The 26,031-nt window shown below is 40.1% G+C and overlaps 1 protein-coding gene across 1 annotated transcript; it reads left to right on the forward strand.

The window, feature by feature from the left end:
- Positions 1–16,022: 16,022 nt before the first annotated feature.
- On the forward strand, positions 16,023–24,903 carry LOC111159238 (ADP ribosylation factor like GTPase 13A). The gene is made up of 7 exons (XM_022521675.1): positions 16,023–16,081; positions 16,459–16,529; positions 22,027–22,276; positions 23,201–23,306; positions 23,851–24,038; positions 24,655–24,745; positions 24,844–24,903. Exons 1-7 carry the CDS (start codon positions 16,023–16,025, stop codon positions 24,901–24,903), a joined length of 825 nt encoding a protein of 274 aa, XP_022377383.1.
- The last annotated feature ends 1,128 nt before the right edge of the window (positions 24,904–26,031 follow it).

A 26,031-nucleotide genomic window follows, 5' to 3' on the forward strand; every position in this document is an offset into this window, starting at 1 on the left:
GCACCTGGGTGGATCAGTCGTCAAGCTTCTGCCTTCGGCTCAGGTCATGATCCCGGGGTCCTGGGATGGAACCCTGCATTGGGCTCCCTGCTCAGCGTGAATCTTGTTTCTCCCCCTGCCTGTGTTCCCTCTCTCGCTGTGTGTCTCTGTGTCAAATAAATAAATAAAATCTTAAAAAAAAAACCCTTATGATTTACTATATGTTGGCTAACTGAACATAATGGGAAATTTAAACTAATAATAATAATAAAAAGAACATGAGCTATGGAGTCACACAGACCTGAGTTTACAGCTCACTGGGCTGTGGCTTTCTTAGCTGTAAAATTCCTTGCCTATAAAAAGATTTTTTAAAAAAAGCATTACCCACTTCATAGGGTCACTAAGGAGGTTAAAAGAAATAATGCATATAAAATATGTTTAGCACAATGCATGGAAAGAATAAGTAAGAAGTGCCAGCTATTGTTAATATTCCATGAACTGGAAATTCTACACACCTATGATATTCTGTGGACTGAGATTCAGAATGATTATCTGGAAGCACGGCAAGAGCCTAGATTAATCAGAGGAAGATAGATTGAATCATACTTAGTCATATGTTATGTTAGGCTTCTTTTATTGTAGTCTAAATCTTTGAAAATTGAGACTTCATCTGTGTCCGTCAGGGTCCCAGCAGGGAACAGATGGCACATTCAAATTAGTAAAATTACTGGAAATTTTAACAAGAGGACTATCTACAAAGGTATACACAGAGTGTAGGAAAACCAAGAGGGATACAGAGTCCAGTAACTTGTAGCTGTTACCACCCATATGCCCAAAAAGAGATGAGGGGAGGGAACAGATACCAGGAAAAAGGAGAATGTGGCACAGAAGGGGTCCACTTGAGGGAAGCTGTGAGCTTTAAGTAAGAGACAGCAGTCAGCCTATAGCAATCCTACAAGGCAGCTTCCAGGAATAAATACCCTAACCTTAGTTTCTTCCCTACTTTTGATGTCAGTCCAAGGATCTCCATTGCCCAAACCCTACCAGAAGCCAAGAAGGAATGGAAACTCATTGATATAATCCATGTAGGTTAGTCTCCCAGGGCAGAGAGCAGGTGGAGATTGGATCTGGGGGGATAAGTAGAAGATATCTGGTATACCATCTATGACACATATACTCAACCAAAATACTATCCAAACCAGAACACTGTACTCCTTTGATCAAGCCAAGAGAAGAGACTACTGTTTGGGAATGCTGAACTCAATTAGTTTATCACTGAATGAGCATCGACTTTCAGGTTATTTCCCTCTTGGATGTTCTATAATCACCCCAAACTCAACATGTCTAAAACTGAAATTCATCTTCCTCTACCACCACAACTCAACTCCCCCATTGTCACGAATGGCAGCCTTTGATATGCCAATCTCTCAGCCTGAAACATTTTTCTATTTCCTCTCTGCATATTTAAATTGTACCTATTCTTTAAGGTCTAACTCAAATATTCCCTCCTCCAAGAGGTCTTTCTCCAACTAATTTAGCTTACACTGATTTCCCTCTTCTCTGAAGCGCCATTATCAGTAATTTAGTTGCTATTGTCAGGTGCTGTATTTAACTGGTCTTGGTATACATACCATCATCCCAACTAAAAACTATACTTCTTGAAGACAGGAACTATGTCTTAACTTTCTTTTTTCCCCATTTGTCAAGACCAAGCATCTTGAGATTTGTTGAATGTAAGTGTACAATAAACACTAGAAGAATGAAGAATTGGGAAAGAATAGCTGGGGACCAATCTCATTTTCCTATTAGAGCTTCTTGGAAAAAGCCTAACTCTCTGAGGACTTGCCTCTGAGAACTTGCAGGCATAAAGGACAGCTCTGTCTCCCATCTATCCACTTGGCATTTTAAAAACACTTTTCTAAATACCCTTGGGTTAAATTCAGAATCAAAACAGAAATTACCAACTGCTCAGGAATGAGTAACAGGGAGCTCAACACCCATCAAAACTCATGACATGCAGCTAAAATGGTAATCATAAGAAAGTTGTAGCACTAAGTGCATTTATTTATTCCAATATATTCAAATGTATTTCAACTGATAATATATAAACTATTTCAGCTGACAATGAACTAAACAGTCAATTCAAGAATACAAATAAATAACAACTAAATATATCCAAGGAAGGCATAAGGAAAGAATAAATATTTTTTTCAAAATTAATGGCCCCTTTCTCACCAGTCCTCCCTCTTACAACAACAATAACAACAGCAACAGCAAAACAACCCTGGATGAAATAACAATCAAGCATAAGAAGAACCTGAAAAGTAGAAAGGAGAAAGTGGACTTCCTAGGGACTTTAAGATATAAGGAACACTACAATGGCAAGTTGTCTGGGGACTCTTTTAGCCCCCTATATATTGCAGATGGGGCACTGGAGAAGCCTGCAACCTGAAACTGCCAATAAACCCAGTCAAAAAAGGCCCCAAGACAAACTTATTTCCTTTAGTTAAATAAAGAGGGAAAGGGTAACCTAGCAGAACAGAAAACCTTTTTGATATCACCCACTCAGAAAACCTTTTTGATAATACCCACTCCACTCTAGCCAAACATTGAAGGAAAAACTGTCCTTTCCCTGTAGTGTCAGTGGTATCAAATAGAGTCACGAGTGAAATAAGTCAACCAGAGAAAGACAACTATCATATGATCTCCCTGATAGGAGGAAGTGGAGATTCAACGTGAGGGGATTGGGGGTAGGAAAAGAATAAATGAAACAAGATGGGATCGGGAGGGAGACAAACCATAAGAGACTTTTAATCTCACAAAACAAACTGAGGGTTGCTGGGGGGAGGGGGGAAGGAGAGGGAGGTGGGGTTATGGACATTGGGGAGGGTATGTGCTATGGTGAGTGCTGTGAAGTGTGTAAACCTGGCGATTCACAGACCTGTATTCCTGGGGCTAATAATACATTATGTATTTATAAAAAAGTTATTAAAAAAAATAGAGTTACCCATGGCTGGTCCTACATGACAACAGTTAGGCAGGGTGAGTTAGCTCTCTGTTTCCTCTACAGGGGTGGTGCCCACAGGACCAAACAAGGAGCGGAACATCCTCCACCCCCTGCCACCTCCCAGGTAGCAAAGAGATGGAATGAGGCAATGTAAGGTGGTGCTAGTTAGCACTCCATTTTCCCCCTGGGGTAATCTTAGTAGGGACTTCCCCACCTGACAGCAACGAGGTGGTAAGAGTCAATCTTCCATTGCCCATTTTCCCACCTGGTGTGGGAGGCACCTAGCAGGGAGCTGAACTCCCACCCCCTCCTAGCAGTAACTAGAAAGAAATGAACCAAGCATAAGGACCTCCTGGAAAATGAAAAAAGGACAGAACATTCGTATTATGTGAGTTATAGAAAAAGAGAAGAAAGACTATGGAGCTGAAGAAGTATTTAAAGAAATAATGGCTGAGACCTTCCCAAAGGCTAAGATGTGGACATTAATGGACTGTGATAAGTTACTTATATATAATGCAATAATTAGAGCAAGCACTAAAAAAAATCTACACAAAAAATATACTCAAGACCTGTATAGATTAACCAAAATGGAATTCTCAAAAAAGGTTCAAGTAATGTGTTACTAGCAAGGCAGGAAAAATGAAGAGGAACAAAAAAAAAAAAAATAGAACAAACAGGAAACAACAACAAAAAAAACCCAGCAAATTTAAGCTTTAACATATCCGCAATTACGTGAAATATAAAAGCCTAAGTAAACCGATTAGAAAATGAGATTGATGGGTGCCTGGGTGGTTCAGTTGATTAAGCATCTGCCTTCAACTGGGGTCATGATTTTGGGTTCCTGGGATCAAGCCCCTGGGATGTATCCCCAAGCCAGGCTTCCTGCTCAGTGGGGAGTCTGCTTCTCCCTCTCCCTCTGCCCCTCCTCCCACTCGTGTGTGTGTGTGTATGTGTGTGTGTGTGTGTGTGTGTGCGTGCACACACATGTACGCCCACCCTCTCTCTCTCTCAAATAAATAAATAAAATCTTTTTAAAAATAATATAATAAAAAATGAGATTGACACAGTGGTTAAAAAAACATGACCCAACATGCTATCTATAAGAAATGCACTTCAAACTAATGATATAGGTAGGTGGAAAATAAAAGAATGTAAAAAGGTGAAAAGGTAAGGTAGACTTTAGAACAAAGACATTTCCAGAGATAGAGGATGACATTACATAATGATGAAAGGGTCAATCCCACAAGAAGACAGAGCAAATCTAAATGTGTAGACACCAAACAACACTGCTGCAAAATACATTAAGCTAAAACTTCATAAAAATGAAAAAGCAAACAAATCATCAACATCCCTTTCTCAACAATTGCTAGAACTATTAGAAAATCAACAAGGATATGGAGGAACTAAACAATACCACCAACCAGCATTTGCAAGACATTCCACCCACCAATAGTGACATACATTCTTTTCAAGAGCACATGGAACATTCACCAAGACAGACTATCTCCTGGGCCATAAAATAAACCTGAAAAATTTTTTAAAAACTACAATGATACAGAGTGTGTTCTCTGACCACCGTGAAATTAAGCTGGGAATCAATAACAGAAAACAACCGGAAAAACTCCAAACATTTAGAAATTGAATGACTCATGTATAAATATGAGTCGAAGAAGTCACAACAGAAATTTTTAAAAAATACACTGAACTGAATGAAAATGAAAACATAATATATCGAAAGTTGTAGGATGCAGCTAAAAGCAGTGCTGAGAGGGAAGTTTGTGGCACTAAATACTTAGAAAAGAAGAAAACTCAAACAATCTAAGCTCATATCCTACCCTAAGAAACTAGGAAAACAACAGCAAAATCCACTCAAAACAAACAGAATGAAAGAAATCATAATGATAAGAGTAGAAATCAGTGAAATTGAAAACAGAAAAGCTGTACAAAGATGAATGAAACAAAAAGCTGGGTTCTTTGGGAAAAAAACTGATAAACCTCTAGAAAGACTGACAAAAAAGAGAGAAGACACAATTTACCAGAATCAAGAATGAAAGAGGAGATATTGTCACAGAACTTGCATACATCAAAAGAATAAGAGAATATTATGAATAACTCTGCAGAGATAGATTAGACGACTTAGATGAAATGGACCACAATTTCTCAAAAACCACAAATTACCACATCTCTTCCAATATGAAATAATTTGAATAGTTCTATAACTATTCAGGAAATTAAACTCATATTTCAAAAACTGCTGAAAGAAAAATCTCCAGGTCCATATGGTTTCACTAGAGAATTCTACCAAACCATTTAACGAATTATTAACAACAATTCTACACAATCTCTTTCAGAAAAGATAAGGTATTTCCAGCTTACTTTATGAGGCCAATATTATCTTGACACCAAATCAGACAAAGCCAGTAGAAAAAGAGCTTATAGTACAATATCCCTCAGGAGCACAGATGTAAAAATCCTCAACAAGATATAAACAAATATAATCCATCAATGTATAAAAATAATTGTATACCACAACTAGGTGAAGTTTATTCCAGGAATACAAGGCTGGTTAAATATTTTTTTAAGATTTTATTTATTTATTTGACAGACAGATCACAAGTAGGCAGAGATGCAGGCAGAGAGAGAGGAGGAAGCAGGCTTCCCACTGAGCAGGGAGCCCAATATGGGGCTCGATCCCACAACCCTGGGATCATGACCTGGGCCGAAGGCAGAGGCTTAACCCACTGAGCCACCCAGGTGCCCCAAGGCTGGTTAAATATTTAAAACTCAATGTCATCCAACTATCAACAGGCTAAAAAAGAAAAACCACATGATCATATCAAATAATGTAAAAAAAAATTTTTTTTTTTTACTAAATTCAACATCCATTCATGATAAAAACTCTCAGAAAGCTAGGACTACAAGATAACTTCATTAACCGAGTAAAGAACATTCACAAAAACTAGAGCTAATATCATACTTCAGCTTGAAAGACTGAATGTTTTTCTGAATGATTTTAGAAACAAGGCAAAGATGTCTGTTCTCACCACTGCCATTCAGCATAGTACTGGACATTCTAAACAGCTCAATAAGGCAGGAAAAATGAAATAAAGATTGGAAAAGATAAAATAAAATTCTCCCAATTTACAGATGACAAGATTATATAGAAAACCTCAAGGAATCCAAACACACTATAAAACTATTAATACTACACAGAAGAAATTGGATTGCTCTAAAGGGAATTATGCTAAGTGAAAAAGCCATTCTCAAAATGTTACATACTGTATGATTCCATTTATATGACATTCTAAATGATAAAATTATAGAGATGGAGAACAGATAAGTAGTTGCCAAAATTTAGAGACATGGGAAGAGTGATGACTGTGACTATAAAGTGGTAGCAAGGATCTTTGTGGTTACAGAACAGTTCTAGGTCTTTATTATGATGGTGGATACATGAATCTATGCATGTGTTAAAATTGCACAGAATTTTGGGACAATTGAATATCCATTTGCAAACAAATACAACTGGAGACCTCTTATACCGTATATAAAAATCAATTGAGGGGCGCCTGGGTGGCTCAGTGGGTTAAGCCGCTGCCTTCGGCTCAGGTCATGATCTCAGGGTCCTGGGATCGAGTCCCACATCAGGCTCTCTGCTCAGCAAGAAGCCTGCTTCCTCCTCTCTCTCTCTCTCTCTGCCTGCCTCTCCATCTACTTGTGATCTCTCTCTGTCAAATAAATAAATAAAATCTTTAAAAAAAAATCTTTAAAAAAAAAAAATCAATTGAGGTGTGCCTGGCTGGCTCAGTTGGTAGAGCATGCAACTCTTGATCTTGGGGTTGTGAGTTCAAGCCCCACATTGAGCATAGAATTTAGTTAAATTAAAAAAAAAACCCAAGAAATTAATTTAAAATGGATGCAAGGCCTAAGTGTAAGGGATAAAATTTTAAAACTCTTAGAAGAAAATAAGCATAAATTTTCATGAACTTGGATTAGGCAGTGGTATCTTAGATGTGATACCAAAAGCACAAGCAACAAAAGGAAAAACAGATAAATTAGACTATATCAAATTTTAGAACTTGTGCTACAAAGGATACCATTAAGAAAGTAAAAAAGTTATTACTCAGCCATAATGAAGAATGAAATCTTGCCATTTGCAACATGAATGGAGCTAGAGAGTACTATGCTAAGTGAAATAAGTCAGTTCACAGAAAGACAAATATCATATGATTTCACTCATATGTGGAATATAAGAAACAAAACAAATGAGCAAAGAGAAAAAGAGAGAGAGAGGCAAACCAAGAAACAGACTCTAAACTATAGAGAACAAACTGATGGTTACCAGGGGGGTGGTGGTGGAAGGATAGGTGAACTAGGTAATGAGGATTAAGGTGGGTACTTTCAGCAGTGAGCCCTGGGTGATGTATGGAAGTGCTGCATCGCTATGTTGTACACCTGAAACTAGTACTACACTCTATGTTAACTAACCAGAATTTAAACAAAGACTTTTTTTTAAAAAAAGATTTTATTTATTTATTTGACAGAGAGAGATCACAAGTAGGCAGAGAGGCAGGCAGAGAGAGAGGGGGAAGCAGGCTCCCTGCCGAGCAGAGAGCCCAATGCAGGGCTGGATCCCAGGACTCTGGGATCATGACCTGAGCCGAAGACAGAGGCTTTAACCCACTGAGCCACCCAGGCGCCCCTAAACAAAGACTTTTAAAAAGAAGTGAAAATGCAACCCACACGATAGAAGGAAATTTTGCAAATTATATATCTAATAAAGGACTTGAATCCAGAATATATAAATAACTCTTGCAACTCAACTATAAAAAGACAAATAACCAATTTTCTTTAATGGACAAAAGATATAAATAGATACTCTCCAAAGAAGATATACCCAAATGGCCAACATTAAAAGATGCCCAATATCATCAGACATCAAGGAAATGCAAATCAAAACCACAATGAAATACCTTTTCACACCCACTAGGATGGCTATAATCAGAAGGACATAAAACAGTGCTGGCAAGGATGTGGCAAAATTGGAACCTTCATCCACTGATGGTGGGATTGTAAATGGTGTAGCTGCTTTAAAAAACAATCTGGCAGGGGGCATCTGGGTGTGTCAGTTGGTTAAGTGTCTGTCTTTGGTTCAGGTCGTGATCCCAGGGTCCTGGGATTGAGCCCTGCATCAGGATCCCTGGTCAGTGAGGAACCTGCTTCTCCCTCTCACACTCCCCTAGATTGTGTTCCCTCTCTCACTGTCTCTCTCTCTCTCTGTGTCAAATAAATAAATAAAATCTTTTTTTAAAAGTCTATTAAAAAAAACAATCTGACATTTCCTTGAAAAGTTGAGCATGGAGTTACCATATGACCCAGTTATCATACAATCCATACCTAGGTATATGATCAAGAGAAATAAAAAGATATGCCCCCCACACAAATTTATACATAAATGTCCATCACAGCATTACTCCTAATACTCAAAAAATAAAAACAATCTAAATGTCCAGCAACTGATGAAAGGATAAACAAAATGTGGTATATCCAGCAAATTGGAGTATTACTTAGCAATAAAAAATGAAGTACTGATACATGCTACAACATGCATGGATCTTCAAAATATTATGCTAAGTGAAAGAATCATATCACAAAAGATTATGTATTGTATGATTCCACTTATATGAAATGTCTAGAATAGGCAATCAATAGAGACAGAAAGTAAATTAGCAGCAGCAAAGGCTGAGGGTGGAAAGATAAAGCATGTGACTTTCATCCAAGAATACCCTACCCAGCAAAGTTATTTTTTAGAATTGAAGGAGAGATTTCCAGCCAAGCAAGAGCTAAAGGAGTTCATCACCACTAGACCAGCCTTAAAAAAAACATTAAAAAGATTTCTTTAAGCTGAAATAAAAGGGTGCTCATTAGTAATAGGAAAACATATGAGGGCTGCCTAGGTGGCTCAGTCGTTAAAGCACCTGCTGTTCAGCTCAGGTCATGATCCCAGCGTCCTGGGATCGGGCCCCACATCCAGCTCCCTGCATCAGGCTCCCTGATTGGCAGTAAGCCTGCTTTTCCCTCTACCACTCCCCCTCCTTGTGTTCCCTCTCTCACCATGTCTCTCTCTGTCAAATAAATAAAATCTTTAAAAAAAAGGAAAACATATGAAAGTACAAATCTTATTGGTAAAGGTAAATATATAGTGAAATTTAGGATAATCTAATGTTGTCAAAGTGATGGGTTAATCACTTATAAAGCTAATATGAAGGTTAAAAGTCAAAAGTAGTAAAAATAACTACGATAATTTGTTAATGGATATACATGATAAAAAGATGTAAATTGTGACATCAAAAACTGAGGATTTTAGAGGGGAGGAGGGAGGGCGATGGGTTGGCCCAGTGGTGGGTATTAAGGAGGGCACCTATTACATGGAGCACTGGGTATTATCCATAAACAACGAATCTTGGAACACTACATCAAAAATTAATGATATGCTTTATGGTGACTAACATAACACAATAAAAAATTAATTAATTAATTTTTAAAAACATTGAGAATGTGGTCAAATTTAAGTTGTTATCAACTTAAAACAGACTGTTATGAATATAAGTTGTTTTATGAAAGCTTCATTGTAACCACAAAGTGAAAACCTATAAAAGATAGACAAAAGATAAAGAGAAAGATATCTTAGCAAACCACTACAGAGAAAAATCAAATCACAAAGAGAGCAAGAGAAGAAAAAAACAGAGAACCTACAAATCAGCCAGAAAACAATTAACAAAATGGCAATAATTTCTTTAAATGTAAGTAAACAAAATACTCAAAAACATAGACAAAATGCTCAAAAACATAGGCTGAATGGGGGGAAAAAGTCTATATGCTGCCTACAAGAGACTCACTTCAGATGTGAGGACACATAGAAACTGAAAGTGAAGTGATAGAAAAGGATGTTCCATACAAATGGAAACCAAAAGGAACCTGGGATAGCTATACTTATATCAGACAATACAGACTTTAAGACAAAGACTATAATAAGAGACAAAAATGTCATTACATAATGATAAATGCATCAATCCAACAAGAGGATATAGCATTTGTAAATCATTTATGCACCCAACATAAGAATATCTAAACATATAAAGCATATATTTAACAGACCTGAAATGAGAAATAGACAGCAATACAGTAATAGTAGGGGACTTTAATATCTCAATTTCACCAATGCATAGATCATCTAAACACATTAGACCAGACTCAATAGACATACTGAATATCCCATCCAAGGGCAACAAAATACACACTCTTTTCAAGTGCACACGGAACATTCTTCAGGATATATCATATGTTAGGCTACAAAACAAGGTCTCAATAAATTTAAGAAAATTGAAATCTTATCAAGCAACTTTTCCAAACACAATGGTATACAACTAGAGATCAATTACCAGAAAAAACTGGGAAAATTCACAAATAGGTGGAAATTAAACATCATGCTACTGAAAAACACGTGGGGCAAAGGAGAAATCAAAATATACCTTGAGACAAATAAAAATGGAAATACAACATTCCAAAACTTATTGGATGCAGCAAAATGTTCTAAAATTGATTGCAGTAATGGATGCACAACTCTTTGAACATAACTACTGAACTACAGATTTTAAATTGGAGAATTGTCTGGTTTGTGAATTATGTCCCAATAAAGCCGTTATTTCAAAAAATGCATAGAACTATACACATACAAATGAGTGTGTGTTAAACTAGTGAAACCTGAACACAGTTTATATGTTTTGTCAATGTCAATTTCGTGGTTCTAATATTGTACTATAGTTATATAAGGTATTACTGTTAGTAATAGGGAAAATAGGGAACCCCAGTAATAGGGAAAATAGGGAACCCCAGGTGAAAAATACATAGGACCTCCTTGTACTATTTATATAACTTTCTGTAAAACTATGATTATTTCAAAATAAAAAGTTAAAAAGGTTCTAGTCTTTGTTTCCCCTAAATCAGAATTCATTCAGGGCAGAAAGTGATGGGCATTGCTCAAAAATATTGTAAGGTAAACAGAATCCTGCAGCTGCGAAGGTTATCAATAAGCCATATCATCAATATACCACCTAAATTCCTGGGAGAAAAATCCAAGACAAAAGTTCCTTTGGGAAATCAGAGCACTCAAAAGTGCCTGTGTATTTAGAAAGCTATACCCAGGAGCATCTGGGTGGCTCAGTTGGTTAAGCATCTGCCTTTGGATCAGGTCATGATTCCAGGGTCCAGGAAAAAAGCCAATGTCCTATTTCCAAAGCTGTCAAATAGGAAGAATCCTCTCTTACTTGGGAAAGGGTCAGCCTTTTTGTTCTATTCAGGCCTTTAGCTGATCGAGTAAGGCCAACAGATTGGGGAGCACAATTTGCTTTACTCAAGTAAATGGGTTTTGTTGTTGTTTTTTAAAGATTTATTTATTTATTTATTTATTTATTTATTTGAGAGAGAGGGAACACAACTGGGGGAGTGTGAGAGGGAGAAGCAGGCTTCCCATCGAGCAGGGAGCTCAATGAATGGCTGGATCCCAGGACCCCGGGATCGTGACCTGAGCCAAAGGCAGATGCTTAACTGACTCAGCCACCCATGTACCCCTACTCAGGTAAGTGTTAATCTCATCCAAAAACACTCTCACCCAGAATAAAAACACCCAGAATAATGTCTGACCAAATATCTGGGCAACCCCTGACCCAGTCAAATTGACACATAAAATTAACTTATCAGAGTATGTGTATTACGAATGTACAAAACAACTTCACTGAAGAAAGTCGGGTAAGTACTGACCCAAGTAACTTTGCAAGTAAGTGGAATCTGTAACAGCAAAAGCAAAAGGAAGTACACAGAGCATTCTACTCTAGCTGATCAAGTTACTCGCAGGTGTGAGTTAAGAATTCTAATACTGCTATATATGTATACTGGGATTGAATAATCAAGTCAATAGATCATGGATGATGGAAGCTGGGTTGCTCATTGTTGGAGTGGGAGGTTACATATGAGCCAAGGGCAAAGGCTGGAATGATCCAAGTGGTGATGGGTTAGAGTTGAAAACATCAGTACAATCTCATTTAGTTCACTATACATAAACACTGTCACATAAACATTTATAGGTATATACACAAGTTAGTAAACAAACATACATTTCCTTGTTCTGTCGTCTGAGAGGGCCTAGAAGCAATGCCACATCAGTAGCAATGAGCACATCTACTACCCAGATCTTGATTTCTAAGACCATTCTCTAATGAAAGGATCCAGGACTCCTCGAAGAAATGGCTGATTCTATGACTAAGGCAGGGAATACAGAAGATGAGCCTGAAGCATCTGATAGGGCCAGAAAGCAATGAAGTGCTAAAACAAACAAACAAACAAACAAACAAAACACAACGATGGAGGTGTGTCAGAGGGATACAGGAGTCTACTGAAAGAATGCCCAGTGCCAAAGTTGGAACAATTTGAGCAGAAATAAATAAATAAATAAAGTAGTATTGGATTATAACTCAAAGTATAAAATAAATGCCCATGAGTCCATATTGTATTAATAAATGATTTAATAAACAAATGAGTGAAAATAGACAAACTTCCCATACAGAAGAATCCCAAATAATTTATGTAAATACTCTACTTTTAAGGAGGTGGAGCACAACTCTGCATTCCTTAAGTGTGGGCTGCACATAGTGACTTTCTTCCAAAGGGTCTAGTATGGAAAGGGGAGAATAAAGGGGAGAGACCTGGCAAACACCACCTCAGCTGGGTGATCAAAGTCAACATCACCAGCAATATATCATGTTGGTAGCATGTACTCATGATATGATGTAAAGAGGAAGGCCTTTCCCTGTGTGGTTTTCCTCCCAAGAACACATAACTCCAGCCTACTCATGAGAAAATAGTATACAAACACCAAGTGAAGACCATTCTACAAATACCTGATCAGTACTCCTGCCAAGGTCATCAAAAACAAAATCTGAGCAACTGTCACAGCCCAGAGGAGCCTAAGGAGATTTGACAACAAAATATACTACGGGATTCTAGATGGGATCTTGGAACAGAAGAAGGACATTAAAGAATATTGCTTCCAGTGAAATTCTAAGATGTAACTAACTATATTTCCCAATACATAGATTGATTCATTAAAAAAAGAATAGTGCTTCATTAATTGTAAGAAAAAATGCACCATACTAGCATAGGATGCTAAAAATAGAGGAAACTGGGCGTGGGGTATATGGGCAATCTCTGTAGTATCTTTGTGATTTTTCTGTTTATCTAAAACCATCCTGGTGCGCCTGGGTGGCTCAGTGTGTTAAGCCTCTGCCTTGGGCTCAGGTCATGATCTCAGGGTCCTGGGATTGATCCCCGCATCAGGCTCTCTGCTCAGCAGGGAGCCTGCTTTCCCCCATCCCCCGCCTGCCTCTCTGCCTACTTGTGATCTCTATTCATCAGATAAATAAATAAAATCTTTTAAAAAATGAAGTTTATTTTTTAAAAGTTCACCAAAAACAGAGTAAGTAAAATACAGTTTGGCCAGAAGAGACAAAGAGGCCCAGAACAGATGCAGTTTCTTTGGTCCCTGAGAGCATCTCATTCACACAGCCTGTGAGACCCTTAACCTAATATACAGGTTCTAAAGCTGGAACACACAGGTTTGGATTCTGGCTTTATCACATACTAGCTGGGTAGCCCTGGGAAAATTATTTAATCTTGTTGTGAACCTCATCTCCAAAAAGTAGGAATGACAGCCCCCACTTTTTGTCAATGTTGTAATAAGGATTAAATGAGTTAATATGTATAATGTACTTACATGAGGGCTGACACATACTAAGTTCTATATAAATAAAGATCTACTTTGTATAAAAAACAGTTTGTATAATATATAAATACTTTGTAAACTGAAAAAAAAAACTATGATAACTAAAAGTTCATTTAGTAATTAGCTGTAATTATATAAGGTAGGAAGATGTGGGTTTGGTTGCTATGAACCAGGCAGTAGTTGCCATAGATATGTCAGAGTCTTGACAGCCATTGTTAGGCCATCGCCATACCCTTCACAAGCAGGCAACTGAGCTGTATTAATCTGGCAAGAAGGCTAGAAAGCTCAACACACCTTCCTATTACTCTACATATCTTATGTCTTTCATCCAAAAAGAACCAACTTCTAATCAGATAAATAATTAACCACCTCAAGGTAAGCAAAATATATCATTATCTCTATTTACAGAAAAGAGATATGAAGGCTTAATTTAGGTGATTTCACCCCAGGATACTTAGGAGAGACACTGGAGATGAAAGAAATGACCACTAAACCCTAGCTCAGTTGTTTTCCTCCTCAGTTATCCTATTTAACCTTCTTTAGAGGTCTTGAGGAAAGACTTGTGTGATGTCAGTTTGACTTTTCTTGGTGACACTAACAAGTACAGAGAACGTGAGATCAAGCTAGGAAGCTTGGCCAGTTATCAGGACATAGACATGAAGCTGCTACTGGTCTCATTTCAAAGGGAGATGGCTATTGTGGAACCCAGATAATTAGGCTCTGGTGTTTTCAGGCTCCAGGTCTTTTCAGCTTCAGGAGCAAAGTGGAAATAAGGCTGGATTTGATCACAAGCCATATATAAGGTTTCCCTTTCATCAGGCATAAGCCACAGCCATTCTCCAGGAGGTCCTTATGGGGAACCAAACGATTTTCCTAGGGCATAAACTGTACTCTAAGTAGTGCTATGAACTGTGAGTCTCTATTTGGTAATGGCAATTCTCCAAAATAGGGACTGACTCTGCAGAACCTTGTTACGTTATCCATGATAAGTTGGACATGCCCTGTGCTCATGAGGTAGCTAGGCAAAGCCCATCTGAAGTATCAGTTGAAGTGTTTCACTAACTCAGTGGGAACTTACCCCAGCTCTGGGATCCAATATAATTAGTCAACAGGAAAATGTAAATCAAAACCACAATCAGATACCACTTCACCCCCACTAGGATAGCTATAAACAGACAACAATAAGTGTTGGTGAGGATGTGGATAAAGTGGAAATCATCTGCACTGCTGGTGGGAGAGTAAAATGTTGCCGCCACTTTGGAAAACAGTCTGACACATCTTCAAAAGGTTCAAAAAGGTTTAAAAGGTTAAACATAGAGTTATCATATGACCCAGCAATTCCACTCCTCGGTATAGACCCAAGAGAGCTGAAAACACCAGCACCATCATTCATACGATCCAAAAAGTAGAAACAATCCAAATGCCCATCAACTGGTGAATGGATAAGCAAACTGTGGTATATACACACAGCAAAATATTATTCAACCAGAAAAAGGAACAAAATACTAATACACACTACAACATGGATAAACATTGAAGTGATTGTCTAAATTGCCCTTTTTACTTATGTGATCATTTCCAAATATCACTGCACTTTGAAACCACCAGGGGAGCTTATGCAGCAACCTAGAATCTTAAAGAGTGGGGTACCTGCACTGATGTTTGAAATCTGTTAGACTAGGTGATCTCTAAGGTCCCTTACAGTTCTAGAAATTGTATGAAATCTATGACAGTGGGTCATCAATACATACATATTTGAAGCAGAAAGCAATAAAAGAACCAAGCCCAGTGGATAGTTGTCACTTGGATCTCCCAATAGGTCCTTCTTAAAATCTAATCTGGTTCTTCTCCAAGGTTTTGCTGCACACCCCACCCCCACCCAGGACTGAATGGAGATATTCCTAACAGGGATGAACTATGGCTGAAGGGACAGGCCATAACTGATGTTATCATGCCCATGGTGGGTTGCTTTAATAAGAAATTCCTCCCACTTTGCAGGTACCTTCCAGTGGAGTTGAGAATTACGTTTCTCCCTCTATGACATTTGTAGACAAGGTTGGATAGCATGAAGTTATGGACTTCTGACTTAAGACTTTATTAGCACCTGTGAAGTCCTAAGATGACTGAGGCTCAGTGTTAATAATGGGGCTGATTTTTCATTTATCTGTTTCCCTTAATATTAAAGAATCAAGCTGAATCATGTTCCGGCTGCTGACCTCTTGCTGGTCTCGGCTAAAGACAACTGAAGAGACACGAAGGTAATATTGCAATTATTTCTCTAGACCTATTCCATTTCCTCCAGTGTATTGGCCCAAAGTCCCTCAAGGGACGAATCTTCATGATATATATTGTAAGGGAATGTGATTAAGCAACGTCTGCAAGATTGGAGGCAAGGTTGGGGGAGGATGGCCAATTCTACAAGGCAAGTAAATCAGGGAATAAATGCATCCTTGGAGGCTTTAGGAAGGGGTTCCCATGCCACTTTCTACCACCTTGGCTGTGCTTTTTATGGTAGATGCATTGAGACTCCTACAGGCAGAGCCTCAAACATCAATGAAGAATAGAATTCTTTGTTTACCCTAAGAACTAACAGTGCTTTTTAAGGCTTTGGCTCATTTTTCTTTTCTATTTCCAGGAATGTGACCATCATTATCATTGGATTGGACAACTCAGGCAAAACTGTTCTTGTGGAGGCTTTCCAAAGATGTAAGGAATTAAGAGCATTATATTCTGGTTTAGGTTTCCTATGGTCCCCAGGGGCCAATTAAATAATCATTCCTTTCTTCCTAGCCTTACTTCATGGCCCTCAGGTTCCGTCTTTTGAAGATAATCACTTCCCAACGCAAACGCGCGCGCGCACACACACACACACACACACACACACACACACACACACACACATTCCTCAGGTACGATCAGCCTGTTTATGTAATGTCTGTCGCCTCTCCCTTTACAAGACATCCTAATTGAAGGTCCTCTCATAGTGTCAGTATGAATGAGCTCAAACTATGTAAAGTACTGCAGTCAATTTTAAAGGATAGCATGTTTCAAACAGTGTCTAGTTTCAGAACTCAATTAAAGTGGAATTTGGTCTAGATAAGAGAGACAAGTGTGGGATGATGAAGAAGTTTAATAACATGAAACTCTTTGTGACAGTTAATATAGAGGGTTGGAGCTTGAGAAATGTTGTCAGTTCAGAGGCATGCACGCTTAATACCAGATCTCCAGTTTAATACCTTGACATTTCAAGCAATAGTTACACAGAATTTCAGGGAACAACTATTCTAGCTGCGAAGACCCATCTAACTGCTGGTCAGCCAAGTAGGGAGCCCAGCATAGGATGACCTCCATTTAAGTGTATAAAACAGAAAAAGGGGTGTGATGATGTGGCTGAGCTTTACATAACCTGGGCCCTCAGCAAAGTACAGGCAACGGCTCACCTGACTCCTCTGCCACTTGTTTACTGGAAGCCTGCATCAATCTCCTTGAACTACAGTGACTGCCTGCTGGCTGATCTTGCCATCTGTAGTTGTACACCCAGTTCTCAATGCACACAGTTGCCTGAAGGATCTAATGCAAAAATCTGACCATGGCACTTCCCTGCTCAAAACCAAAGCCTCCCTTTATCATCAAAACAAAATTTAAATTCTTCAGCAGCACACAAGGTCCTCCATGATTTGGTCCTTGACTTCTCCTCCAGCTTCATTTTCTCACCGTCTCTGCATTTGCCCCCTGATAAAGCCAAAACAAATTATTTGCCACTCCTCCGTGATCATAGCATTCTAGTTCACATGCCCACACTCTGTACATGCTGTCTCACTACCTAACAATTCATCCACTTCATTATCTAACTGCTTAATCAAATGCCTTCAGACACAAGCCTACACTTGGCCCCAGCTTGACCTGGGTCATCCCTAATGCCCAGCGCCTCCTTCCTCAGCTCCTGCTCTATTCTGTGCCTCTCTCTAGCTTGCACTTATGACATCACTGCATGACAGCAAGTCCTTCCCCTGGACTGTGAGCCTCTTGAGAAGTTACAGATCTTTTCAGCTCTGTATCTTTAGTCTCTGTGCTTTTAGTATCTTCGGGCAGGTACTCAATAGTTGTGGAATGTTCTCCCCCATTCTCCTCAGGCAACATGCTGCCTCTTTACAACTTCTCCATCCTCCCCCTCCCCGGTCCTTTCCCCTTATAGGCAGAAAACTTGACACACTACCTCTCCCAGTTCTCTGATAGGCAGAAATGGTAAAAAGCTAAGGGGTAGCAGGAAAATCAAGGAGCCAGGATAAATCACAAGATTACTGATGAAAGTGGGGATAATTTTTAGAGCCCCAACTCAGCCCCAGCCCCAGATTCCCATCCAGTCTGGGTGGGTCCTGGGAATCCATCTTTTAAAAACTCCCCAGAAAAAAAAAAAAACTCCCCAGGTGTTCCTGGTGGCCAGCCAGCTTTGGGAAGCATTCATCTTGCAATTAGCCATGTGCTATTTTGTCTGTGAGAACCGTGCCTGCTTTTCGTTCTAATTCCTCAAGGAAAGAGCCTATAATCTATTTGACGTGTTACTGTATAACTTGCCTTGTGCTTGGTGACTACCTTGGGGCTGCTTCATAAGCCAATAGGTATATGGTTGTGACTTCATTCAAAGAATAGTTTTGAATGGTGAAGAAGCAAAGTGTCACTGATGTCACAACCTGAAGGCTGTCGAGGGCCATCTTTGGCCATGCAGGACAACCAGAGTCAATCTAGTACCCAAAATGCAATAGCTCGCCTCCCCTGCTCCTGCAGATGTTTATGATTGCCAAGAACAAACAATAACCTAGGAAGGAAATTTCAATCTACAAGTTCTAACTTGTGTGAACATTTGAAGATACCAGCTACAAAATATTTTTGGGATATAAGCCATTATTATCAATGACACCATTCACTATAACTGTTCTGCCTGGCATGGTCCCATGGGGGCAAGAAACCCAAACATGAGCATGGGCAGCTGCCCTAAATGAGGGCATTTAGAGCAGTGCCTCTCAAATCCAGCAATAGCTTTCAGTTACCTGGGGAGCTTTAAAAAAAAATGCTTAAGCCTCAATCCAGATCTGTGGCATCAAACCTTCAAAGAATGAGGCCTACTGTCACAGGGTTTAAAAGCTCCACAGGTGATCCTTTGAGCATAGTGAGTACTGAGAGCCTAAACTCAGAATCACCTAGGGGGATTTCATACCTACTGACCCAGGTGCCTGGAGGTTCTGATACTTTGGTCTGGGTGGGCCCACAGATACAAAATCTTAACAAGCGCACCAGATGATGCTGAGACACAACAGGCATGAGTTTCATTGCTCTCTAAGGCTGTGAGTCTCAAGCTTAAAAGTACAGAAAAATCACCTGGGGATTTTCTTCACTATAGGAGTTTGTTAAACATACAAATGCCTGGTCCCAAACATAGAGGTTCTGATTTATTTGGTATAAAGTAGGACTTCACGATCACCTCTATGTATCTCTGAATCAGAGTCCCCAGACTGTGCTTTAGAATGTAGATATAAGCATGCCTGGGTGGCTCAGTGGGTTAAAGCCTCTGCCTTCGGCTCAGGTCATGATCTCAGGGTCCTGGAATTGAGCCCCGAGTCCGGCTTTCTGCTCAGCAGGTAGCCTGCTTCCCTTCCTCTCTCTCTGCCTGCCTCTCTGCCTACTTGTGATCTCTGTCTGTCAAATGAATAAATAAAATCTTTATAAAAAAAAAGAATGTAGAGATAAATTAGACTCAGTGCCTGTCCTCAGAGAGTTTACAAATTAATAGCGGAAATAAAAGAAATTTAAATTATCAGGAAACAACTTCTCATGTCTTCTAAGGTTCACCAACAATAGATTGCATTATGGAAGGAACTGGTAAGGTTTCAAGTAAAAAGAAAAAAAAAGAAACTAGGGAAAATGTTTTGCTCTGACAGAGAAAAAAATGATATAAATCTTGCCTAGGGCACCTGGGTGGCTCAGTTGGTTGAGCGACTGCCTTTGGCTCAGGTCATGATCCTGGACTTCCAGGATCGAGTCCCGCATTGGGCTCCCAGCTCCTTGGGGAGTCTGCTTCTCCCTCTGACCTTCTCCTCTCTCAAGCTCTCTCTCACTCATTCTCTCTCAAATAAATAAATAAAATCTTAAAAAAAATTTCTTAAAAAAAATCTTGCCTGGATGCAGGAAATAAGATTAAAAAATTACCTATGGAATTTCAACCTGTTCACTCACTATTTTTAAGTAATCTAATACATAGCAAATGCCATATCAAAGTTGTGACTGAAAACTGTTGTCTGAAAACTATAATTAAAAAGATCATTGACTAACATGAAAATGTAATGATAATATATATTATATAGATAATATAGATAATATAATATAGATTATATATATATTATACACACACACACACACACACACACGTAAATATGTGTATAGTATACATTTCCGAAGATTTGAAAGCATCTTACTAATGTCTCAGCTAAATGGCTCCTTCTGGCAATCTCATGGAAAGTGTCATAGGTAGATCTAAGACTATATATAAATAAGAAGCTGCTGATTCTGGTGTTAAAACTCCCAGGTATGAGTATAGAGAATCTATAAAAATCATTTTACTACTAATGTGGGGAGAGAGCCAGGTTGGACTGTGAGTTCAAAAGACTGCAATGTGTATAAAACTGTCGTTTTGAACTGCATTTCTATGGGAGCTGAAAGAGGTATGGAACACTCTATGGGATTCTATGCCCTGGCCATAGCCTTAAAACAGTAAATGCATCTGAGTTTGGAATGGTTTCTTGGAGGAGATATGAGAAAGAGGACTTCATACTTTCATCCACAGTAATAGGCACCATAAACATTTGTTAAGTACCTACTATATGTAAGGTAATGCGGAGCCCCTCCCTGACAGAGCTTACATTTTAGTTGAGAAGACAGGATACACACGGAATGAGGTTAAGAACCAGTTCACTAGACCACATGCTCAATAAAAACGAGAGAAATGAGAAATGGACAGGTCAGAGAGGCTTCCGAAAAAAAAAGTGGTACTTGAGGTAGGCCTTGAAGAAAGGCTGGGAGAAAAGGGCCCCTTGTTCGTTCGTTCATTCATTCATTCATTCATTCACCAAAATTCATTCAACAAATATCTGTTCTGCCAGCTGTGTGCCAGCTTCTGTGCTCAGCATCACGAATACAACGGTGAACAGAACTGAAAGGGTTCCTGTCCTGTTGTAGTTTAGAACTCAGATAATAAAATCATAGACTTTATAACACTAATATGTGCTGTGAGTGGTAAGCCTAGAAGAAAGGCACCTTGTCTAGCCTGGCAGATGATGGTGTGAGTTAGGGAAAAATTCCTAGAGGCAACACAATCTAAACTGATATATATTTTTAAAGATTTTATTTATTTATTTGACAGAGAGAGATCACAAGTAGGCAGAGAGGCAGGCAGAGAGAAGGGAGGGAGCAGGCTCCCTGCTGAGCAGAGAGCCCAATGCGGGGCTCAATCCCGGGACCCTGAGACCATGACCCGAGCTGAAGGCACAGGCTCAACACACTGAGCCACCCAGATGCCCCTAAATTGATGTATTTTTTTAAAAGACACTAAGCAGGGGCGCCTGGGTGGCTCAGTGGGTTAAAGCCTCTGCTTTCAGCTCGGGTCATGGTCCTGGGATCCTGGGATCGAGCCCCGCATCGGGCTCTCTGCTCAGCAGGGGGCCTGCTTCCTCCTCTCTCTCTGCCTGCCTCTCTGCCTATCTCTGTCTGTGAAAGAAATAAATAAAATCTTTAAAAAAAAAAAAGACACTAAGCAAACAGAGAGTAGTGTGAAAGTGTTCTAAGCGGTGGGAATAGCATGTTGTGAAGGCCCAGGGCAAAACAGAGCATGGCATTCTTGTGGTATGGGAAGAACACTAGCCAAGGAGCAGAGGGAGGAAGAAAGTGGTTGTGTGACTGGTGTCAGGTCTGGAAGGTTAGGAGGCAAAGGGGCCAGTATTCTATCCTGGGAGCAGTGGGTACTCACTGAAGGCTACTGAGCCAGGAAAGGATAGCATGACCAAGTGCTGGTTGAGGAAGATGAATCCATGAGTGTGAGCAGAATGGCAAGACGCCTCAGTTGGATTCCTCAGAGCAGGCTCTGGTCAAGGTTCAGATCATCGCTAACCAAATTCTTATGTCTAACTCTATTCCCTTGCTTTGTGGCTGCTAGTACTTCCCAGTAGAATGGACAATTGTATGAAACCTGAACTGATTACACTCTTGCTGGATGAGTATGAAGTTTCCATCTATGACCTGAATGGAGACATGAAGGGCCGAGAAATCTGGCCAAACTACTATGCACAGGCACATGGACTTGTTTTTGTCCTGGATTCCAGTGACTTAGGCCGCATGCAAGAAGTGAAGATCATCATGACACATCTGCTGGCTGATAAAAGAGTGGCAGGGAAACCTCTCCTACTGTAAGCCTATGCTTTTGTGCCCAATTCCCCCTTCCCATGTATCCTCAGAAGAGAAGTAGGCAGGAAGGGTGGTCCCTTTGTCACACCCAGCGTGACCTCCTCTTCCCTTCAGCTCAGTGAAAGGAAGTGGGCCAGTCCTCTGGGGGCAGTTTTCAAAAGCCACTTTCCATCTCTGACCCTGAGAAGGTGGCAGAAAACAACTCCTGTTTTGTATAATTGATATCAATGGACTCCTACTCTCACCAACTACCCAAGAGTTATATAACTAGCATTCATTCCAGGGTGGTAATTCTGGTGGCCCATCATTCCTCACCCTTCCCTCACTCCCTTTTTGTTTTTTTCATTCCTCATTAGTACCCCCAATTCAAGCCTGAACAGAGGTTGGGAGGGTGTGTTAAAAACTCCAATTCTATTCATATCCCAGTTAGCCATTCTAATTCAAGTTTGATGGCACAGAGTAGAGGAAGAGAGAAGTGAGGCCAGGGGATTATCTTGAATTCAAATTATCTGTCCTCTTCTTTTCTCCACTTAGAGTTGGCTAGAAACATTTCTGCCTCATCCCATTGGTTATGTTTTTTTTTTTAAGATTTTATTTATTTATTTATTTTTTTGACAGAGAGAGAGAGAGCACAAGTAGGCAGAGAGGGCGGGGAAGCAGACTCCCTGCTGAGCAGAGAGCCGTACTCGGGGCTCGATCCCAGGACCCTGGGATCATGACCTGAGCCGAAGGCAGAGGCTTAACCCACTGAGCCACCCAGGTGCCCCCCACTGGTTATGTTTTTAAAGCTAGTTCCTGGATATACAGTAGTTGTACTAGATTTGATTGGTTCTCCTCCTCCTTCCCTTCTTTGCTTGCCCTTGGCCTCAATTTCTGTTACACTCTTCCTCTTCTCTTCCCTTCCTCTCTCCTATGCCCTGCTCTAGCCTGGCAAACAAACAAGACAAGAAGGATGCCCTCCTACCTTGTGATATTATTGAATATCTACTCCTAGAAAGGCTAGTGAATGAGAACAAGTCCCTGTGCCGAGTGGTAAGTATCAACTCCCCTTCCTCCCCTCCCTCCCTCTCACCCTCTTGAGTCCAGCTGATGCATCCCCTGGCCCATTCCATAATCAGCCCCATCTGCTGGGTCTCAGGCAAAGCCTCTCCCCCACAGGCAACATCTACAGTGATGATTTCTGACTCAACACTGACAGTAAATAATGCATTCTTAAGACATTTTCACATCTGTTTTCTCATTAGGCCTTCAAAATAGCTCTGTACAATTAGAAGTTTCAATAGCCTCATTTTATGGACAAGAAAGCTAAGGCTCAGAGGCTATGAGTGACTTGCCCAACGTCACACATCCAGGACATGACACCACAATCACTTTATTAAAGGACCTCAACTCTTCTCTTTTCGTTTACCTTCTCAGGGGTGGGTCCTGGGTATCTCCTAGGAAGTCTGAGAGCCTCTATAGGCATAGCAGAGCTTAAGGGTACCTCTGCTCTTGGCTGAGAATAATTCGGACTTTGGGCTCAAGGGTTCCAGTCCCTTGGGTTAGAGCATTCTCTTCTCTTCTCTTTCTGTCACAGGAACCCTGTTCAGCCATCAAAAACCTACAAAAAAGGAACCATCAGCCCATAATTGAAGGGCTGCGCTGGCTATTAGCTGCCATTGGGGATAAGTATGATGAGCTGTGTACTCGCCAACAGGCACTCACCTTGAACATCCCAACCTCCAAGGGCACCAGAGGCTCTGGGGAAAGATGCTCATCAGACAGGTACTGAGGGCCTCTATTAGGTGTACTAATAAGAACAGATGCAGGAGTCAGTCTTCAGTGTACGCAGGGAGGCCTGGGTGGTGTTTGGATTCTGTGCTATGCTGAGCAAGTGTTTCCAGATCAGTTGACCCAAATGGGGCTAGGGCAATGACCATGAACATTCCAAAGTTGTTAGACCTACCCTCCCCTCATGTTAGTGGAATGCGTTGTAGAAAGGTAAAGCCAAACCTATCGGTATTAGAGCATCTGCAAAACAAGGTTCCTGTTGCCTGGTTTGCCACACAGAGGAGAAAAGGAACATGAGCTCCTTAAGAAGCTGATTGAAACATTCTGTGGCAAAGAGTCGTAAATCTACTCTACATTCTCTGCTTTAAGTTCTCTGTTCCTCCCAGTAATTAGGAAAGATGAGGGACAACAGGAATATGGAAAAGAAGAAAAAGGAAAAAAAAACAGGAGTTGATTAAGGTTTTGAAGAATAAAAGACCTAAATGTCCTCTTGCTCTCTCTTCCCCTCCAATGTCCAAAGGCATATAGCAGGGATAGGGTCATAGCTACATTCAATTGGAGGCTGAAGTGTGTCTATTTTGCTATTGCTCTGTCTTTCCTCTCTTCCCAGCTTTGCTACCAGGATGGGAATGTCCAAAGAAAAAAGACATCATCTAGGACAACACTCAGTGGAAGCTAGGCCCCTAAAGCCAATCCTACAGGTAAGTGGCTCTTTAAATGTTACTGCCCCAGGGACCAATCCCTGAACTGTCAGAGCAACAACTGACATTTTCCCCCCCTCCATCTTCTTGCTGTACAGAAAGAAGGTATAAGATTAAGGCCTAAAAAGAATAATATCAGTAACGTTTGCTTTAGATGAACCCATGGAGGAAGGTGAATGCTCTGGTGGAAACAGAACTCGGAACACTACTGAGCTTTGCTACAATCAAAGTGATGACTTGCAGACCCCAGCTCCAATTGTCAATGATCTTTTTGAAGGTAATGCTGGACCAGTGGTTAGTCAGAAAAGAAAAGATAGAAAAGAAAATATAGGCCTTCTCTCATAATTTATAAAAGAGTATTCCTATTTTGAGTTGGAAACTCTTTTCTCATACTATGGTTGGTGGGTAGAAGAAGCAGGTGAGGTAGAGGGAGAGTGCTTGGGGACTACCCTCTGGTAGCCCAGTAAGATCTCCCAGCACTCCAGCACTGGCTGACACAAGATCTTTGCACAGCTATCAGGTTATCTTAAAGGTTATGATTTCCAGTGGTCGAAGTACAAATTGATACAACCTTTATGGTGAGTAGTTTGGTTGTCTGTCTCCCTCTCTCAATATGTATGTGTGTGTATGTGTGTATACATATATATATACACATACATATACACACATTCCACTTAAAGTTGGGTGTGTACACACACACACATTCCACGTTAAAAATGTGGAAACCCAGGTGCCTGGGTGGCTCAGTGGGGGTTAAGGCCTCTGCCTTTGGCTCTGGTCGTGGTCCTGGGGTCCTGGGATCAAGCCTCGCATCGGGCCCTCTGCTCAGCAGGGAGCCTGCTTCCTCCCCTCTCTCTCTCTGCCTGCCTCTCTGCCTACTTGTGATCTCTCTGTCAAATAAATAAATAAAATCTTTTTTTTAAATGTGGAAACCCAATATTGTGTACAACAGCTCCAAGTTGGAAACAAGCTAAAGGACTAATAGTGGGAAATGGCTAAATAAATTATGGTGCATTCATACAATCGAATACTATGCAGACATTACAAGGCATAATGTTGACATAATATTATTGGCAGACATTACAAGGCATAATGTTGACATAATATTATTGGCATAATATTTACTGACATGGAAAGTTTTCCATAGCCTGATATTTTGCTAGAGAAAATGGTAAATCAGAGTCTAGCATGTTCAGCATGATATGTACACAGGCACAGAATATCTGAAGGGAAATCACCAAAACAGCAGTGGTTTTCTCTAGGGGTGAGATACTAGGTGATTTTGA

Source organism: Enhydra lutris, unplaced genomic scaffold (assembly GCF_002288905.1).
Source record: "Enhydra lutris kenyoni isolate GAN:26980312 unplaced genomic scaffold, ASM228890v2 scaffoldscaffold67, whole genome shotgun sequence".
Classification (NCBI taxonomy): Eukaryota; Metazoa; Chordata; class Mammalia; order Carnivora; family Mustelidae; genus Enhydra; species Enhydra lutris.